At 54.2% G+C, this 6,000-nt stretch overlaps 1 protein-coding gene across 5 annotated transcripts in view; it reads right to left on the reverse strand.

Moving 5' to 3' along the window:
• The window catches only part of SEZ6L (seizure related 6 homolog like), a 176,404-nt gene extending 172,004 nt beyond the window's left edge, over nucleotides 1-4,400 (reverse strand). For all 5 annotated transcript variants that reach the window (XM_036105192.2, XM_036105191.2, XM_036105190.2 and 2 more), the window contains exon 1: nucleotides 4,095-4,400. In XM_036105192.2, coding sequence (XP_035961085.2) covers nucleotides 4,095-4,188 — 94 coding nt within the window. In that variant the 5' untranslated portion in view covers nucleotides 4,189-4,400. The remainder of the gene's footprint in view (nucleotides 1-4,094) is intronic.
• Between the last annotated feature and the right edge of the window lie 1,600 nt (nucleotides 4,401-6,000).

Consider the following 6,000-nt stretch of genomic DNA (forward strand, 5'->3'; position numbering starts at 1 on the left):
TTCAGAATCTTCACTGTGGAAATCGTCCCCCTGGCGGCTGGTCCCTGTCACACCCCTGCAGGGCCAGCTGAAATGCTACCTACTCAGGGAAGCCTTCCCTGACTACCTCTGGAGAGAATGAACCACCCCCCCCCGCCCCGAGACCCCATAACACTCTGATAGTCCCCTCCTGAAGCACAGACCACAGGGCATGGATGCTAGTGGTTTACTTCTGATCTCTCTTGCTAGGCTGTTATTGCTAGGGCAGGGCCCTCATCATATGACTGTGTCTCCTGCACCCTACGTGGGGCTTGCTGCGTGCATAGAAAGTGCTCAGTAAATGTTAAATGAATGAATGAGTTCATGTCTTCTCCAGAAGATTCTCTCCTTAATATCTCCTTTCCAACCATTACACTGCCATCCTACATCTTTGGTACCATGGACTCTGCTTCCTGATGGTAATACTGAGGCGCAAAGATTTGCAGTATCAGACTTCAGGAAGGAAGGACACCTGCACCAGGTGAAGAACAATTCTCACCTGCCACAGGCAGCATATAAGTACCTGGGCTTACTCACTATCCCACCTCCACCTCTCCTACTTTGGCCTAAATTATCCAGTTATCTATGCCAACATCATGTTCACACCAACTTCGGGGATTCGCTCTCTTGGTGCCTCCTGATAGGGGCAACTTGCATTTGGGAACACAGGGAAGTAAATGCAGGACCATTACTTGAGCATCTACTATGTGCCACCTGTTTTACAAGGAAGTGTTATGTAATCATTGCAACCATCCTTCCAGACTGAGACCATCAATCCCGCACTCCTGCTCCCATTCTGCAGATGGTAAAATGGATGCTCAGAGAAGAGAGTTCTGCTGGAGGTCACGCATTCATAACCATGGAGCTGGACCTGGACCCAGGTTTTCAAAGCCACAATATTTCTTTTCCAGAATGCTATAAATCTAATACCAGCGCCCAGCTCAAATTCCCCAGAACAACAGCCTTGCCACAGCCTCTTTGGTGTTTTGCAATTTGGCTGCATGAAGGAAACCACAGACTGGGAGGAAAAAGGACAGCTGGACTCTGCATTCTGAAGCTGCCTTTCTTGGAGCATTCTCCTGCCTTCTTATCACCTTTCCTTCCTCTTTTTCACTGCACGGCAAGTGTCATCAATAATTTCCTCTGAGAAATAGGAATCAATTGTAGGAAGCAGAGAGGGGCGCGGGTAGAGGTGGAGGCGAGGCCATCTTTAGAGCTCCACTCTGCTGACCTTTGACATTGCGCTCACCTGCTGGTTGGTCGCAAAGGGCAGAATTGGCTCCTTCTGCCCTCAGTCACCAAATACAGCTTTGAGCGCCCCTAGTGGAGGTCTGCAGCACGCCAGTGGACCAAGCGGGAGGACCAGTAAATTGAGTCTTTTTGAATAGCTTTTTGAATAGCAAGAATTTGTGAGCAAAACCACAAAACAAGCCACTCTGGTCAGGAAACATCCTTTTGCCTTGGAAGAGGGGGGAAGGAATATAACATTATTTCCCTAATGCCTAACTAAGCCTTGTGAACACAAGAAGAATCCCTCAAGCTTAGATAAGGTGGCCCCTGGCAGGAGCAGCCAAAACTCCATGGAAAAGAACGGCAATCCGTAATGAAAATAGTTGTTAAGTGAATTTAACAACAACGCACATTAGAGACTAGAGGAGGCAGCAAATGTGAGTCCTATTGAGCAATATTGAATTTCCTTTATTAATTCAAGAGAAAAAGAAAAGAAATGACACTCAGGCTCTGCAGTCTTAGCACGTAGCTACAATTATTCCCCATGTGCCTATCTTAGACAATAAGAAGCCTCTTCAAAACCAAGTTATACTTTATACTTATTCATGCCTTACAGCAAAATGGCCCAGAGAATCACGTGACCTGCATAAGAATGTAGCAACAAGTCCCTTTCAAGTATTTACAAATCCCCTCACTGCACAGGCAAACAGGACTAGCTTGCAACACTGTATTAGATGCACGGCTCTCCTGACATTAGTGGAAGTTGGGCTCCAGGTTAAAAATAGAGTTCATTGTGAAAGGTCAATTGTTTCCAAATGCACCATCAGAATTGGCAGTGCTCACTGGTTATCCTCGTTCTTTCCTTACCACTCAGAGTCTTGGAGTCAGAAGCACAGGGTTATTAATGAGCCTTCTGAAGTAGTACATCTTTAATTTGTCAGTGACCTGAAGTTAATTAAAAATATATGCTGGCTAGTTGTAGTGTCGAAGAGTTGGAAAAATAATATGAAATGTCTTAAAAATTAACACACACATATTTTGTGTTTGAAGCCAGTGAAGGAAACAGGATATGAAATCCTTGCCTTGGATGACAATTCAATACGTGCCATTAAGATATTTTTCCTGGAGGGTGGTGTATTGGAGAGTGTGGTCCTCAAAGGAAGAATCACTTTAGAAAAGCCAGCAAGACACTGAGTAGCTTTGGGTTCTTTCTGTGTGTTAGTCACAACACAGATTCAAAGGGGGATGAGGGAGGGAGATGTGGACTATGTTCAAGGCCACCAAGCCATTGTTGGAAAGACAGCTAATTAAAAAAGGGCATGCTGTGGTGGAAACGATTTATTTAAACCAATTCTCTTCTCCCATCTTTCCCAGAGAAATTGTCCAGACCTGGTGTAAATTGTGATTATTATTGCTTCATAAAAGGGGGGTTCTTTAATGATATGCTTTGTTAAACAAAAGGTGATGAATTATTTCCTTTGCTTTGCACTCCGGGGGTCCACATTTAAAGAGAAGGGGGTGGGGGATAAAATGCCTGATTTATGCTGAGGAGGGCACTCCAGGCCGTGGGGAAGAGTTGGAGGGAAGGGGACTCAGCTGGGGCCCACGGAGCTGAGAGCTGTCCGCGGCCTTTGGTGCTGAAAGCAGGTGTGCGCGCCAGGGGTCCAGAACTCCTTAGGGAGAAAGGGCACACCCTGTGCCCCAACTCCGGGTCAAGATGGTACAAACAGAGATCGAGGCTCCAGATGGGGAGGGTGTGCGCCCTCAGACTGTCTTCAGCCTGGGAAGACCCTGCAACTGCCTGCTTATTTCCCTCACGAGGAGCGCGTTTCTGGGACCCGGAGACCTTTCAGAAGGCTAGGTCGGGTGGTCTACCAACGCTCTCCTCCGCTTTGGGGTCTCCTAGTGAACTGATTAAACCCTCGCAGCTCTTGGGGTTAGCTGTGGGTGAGTGAAGCGCCCAACCTCCCAACACACAACTTTTCCTGGGGGACCTCAGCGGGGTGGAGAAGAGGGTGTGGCTCCGGGTCTGGGAAGGAGGAGCAACCATCCTCGGCTAAACTTGGACCCCCTTTCCCAACCGGCAAGCACGTGGTGGGTGAAACTAGCACCGCCACCTCCCCAATTCATAATAGTGTTGAGACACTAGGCTGTCTGGGGTGGGTGGGGAGGGAGAGTGTCCGCTCAGGTTTCCGACTGTGACCTGACATCTCCTCTCCCTCCCCCGCCAAGTTCTGAGAACCCTAAGGCCCCTCCACCGGCCTCCAAACGAAAGCCACACCCAAGTTCGGCATTCAGACAGTTGGGATCCGTCCAGGGACCCGGTCCCTCAGGGCAGCCTGAACCAAAAGGAGGCAAGGGGTCCTAGAGTGGGAGGGCGCGGCGCTATGACGCCCCCAGACGCACAGTTCGAGTCTAGTTCTCAGTTGCAGGGCGGGTCAGCTGCCCCCTTTCTCGTCCTCTCCCCGAAAGGCTGAGAATTATCTGGCACCCAGCCCCGGGTGCGGTTGCAGAGAGCTCCGGGCATCTGGGGTTTGGGGGAGACCCCACTCCAAGGATATTCTCTGGGGCTGCAAAGGGGAGTCAGCCCCACAGCCGAGCAGACCGAAAGGGAGCCCGCAGCCGAAGCAGGGAAGCGCCGGAGTCCTTCAGACACATCCCCGCCTCCACACTCTCATCAGCCCGGGCCGAGGGGACGCGGTTCCCAGCCCCGAATTTGGGCGGCCGCCCCCGCTCCCCAACCCAGCAGGCGGTGCTCGAGGCGCCCGGGTCGGCCCAGACCCCCTGCCGCCCCGCACTCGCCGCAACTTTGCCCCCTCCCCCGCCCCGCCCCTCCGGGCGCTTACCTCCCGCCAGAGCTGCCGCGGGGCTCCCCAGGAGCAGGGCGAGGAACAGCGAGGTCCCGCCGAGTACCGCGGCGGGCGGCCGGGCCGCGGGCATCGTGGCTGCGGGGTTCGCGGGGCCGTGAGCTGCGGGCAGGCGGACGGCGCGGGAGCCGAGAAGCCGGGAGGCTGCGAGCGCGCAGAGCAGGCGCGGCGAGGGAGGGGGCCGCGTGCCGGGGCAGCCGCCGGAGCCCCCCGGGCGGACGCACGCTCAGCCCCGCGATCGCTCTGGCCGAGCTGCGCCGGGCGCGGGCGGGCGAGTGAGGAGGAGCCGGCGAGCGAGCGAGCGAGCGAGCGAACGAGCGGGGAGCGAGCGGGAGGAGGGAGGGGGCTGGGGCCGAGTCTGTGCCGAGCGAGTGCGACGAGGGAGGGAGGGAGGGGGCGGGCGGGCGGCAGGGAGAGGGGCCGCCGCCCCCCGGGGCCAGCCTCCTCCTTTAGCCACCGGCCCCGTCTGTCCCGCAAAGTTTAACGCCAATTCCCCTGGTGTCCTGTGGGCTGAGCGTTTCCTCCCGGCGGATGCTCACGGCAGCCCTGTGCTGACCAGAGGCCAGAGAGCGTCCTGACCATTTTCCAGACGGGGAGATGGAGGCCTCAAAACCTAGCGCAGCCTGCAGCCTGCAGCCTGCGAGAAGCCTAGAGCTTTCCATTGCTCAGCCTCCCAGAGAGATCCCAGTCCCAGTTCTCTCAGCTCTATGGAAGCCCTCCCTGGCCCCTTTGGGCCCCAACCAGCCCTCTGCCCTGCCAGCCTCCCGTGTTTCCAGAGTGAGTCCTGTAACCTAGAAAGTCTCCAACTCTGGGGATCCAATGAGAGCTGTCAATCTCCCTAGAACAATACAAATGGCCACGAAATTGTGCATCCAATACTGGGGGAGGGGGGGGTCCTAGCCCTGTGAAGCCCAACCAGGGACTATAAATTACAATTTATGTTCTAATCCGAGTTCCATCTTTCACATCCCCATTGTCAACAGGGCGCCAGAGCTAGCCAAGGCTTCCTCTGAGCTCAGCCCCTTAGCTCTGCTGTATTTGCTCCCTTCCCCCACCTGAGCTGGAGTTCAAGGCCCACCTTCCACGCTGTGCTCTTGCCCAGCCCTGATTTTCAGCATCTTGTCTTTTCTCCACAAATGGAGGTGGTGGGGGACAGTAAATGGGGGAGACAGGCAGATGCTTGGGGACAGGCATTTGCCAAGGGCTACATGGGGGACAGGCTTATAGGCACTCCCAGAGACTCAGACAGACTGTGTGGGCTACCTTTGCAGACCTGCCAGTTTCCCAGGCCTGTCACCCCAATTTAGAAGCCCTCCCTCGCCCTCCCCCTACTCCACCTTGCCACACTATCTCCACATTGCAGCCTGAGCAGGCAGAGGGAGCAGATGGAGAGAAGGTTGCAGGCAGCAGCGGGAGGAATATGTCTTTAGCTGAGTGGTGGAGCTGGGAGTCCCTATAAAGAATGGGTGGGGGAGGTGAGCGCAGGGGGGGAGAGGACTGGAGGGGAGAGGGAGCACTTTGGCCTAGGGGATCAAAAGACCCCCACACCCAAAGCTTTCCCATTCGGTCACTCATTCAATGCTTTTTACAGGGCACTCACTACAGAGGCAGATCTGCATCAGGCTTGGAGGACAGAGTCCCCAGTAAAACCCGCTCCTTGACTGCAAAAGTTTCCATTCCTGCTATTTCCTGGGTGGTTTTTATAAAGAGGGAGGCTGAGACAGGGGGTGCATAAGACCTGATTTCTCCCTTGGGGAAGATGAAGCCTTCCATTGTTTGTGCTGTATTAGGCCGAAAGCTCTGTAAGGAGCGGCCTTGCCTGTCTCCCCCATCACCATACACTTAGGGCCTGCACAGTAAACGGTAATACTTGTTGAATGGAAAC

Source organism: Halichoerus grypus, chromosome 13 (assembly GCF_964656455.1).
Source record: "Halichoerus grypus chromosome 13, mHalGry1.hap1.1, whole genome shotgun sequence".
Lineage (NCBI taxonomy): Eukaryota > Metazoa > Chordata > Mammalia > Carnivora > Phocidae > Halichoerus > Halichoerus grypus.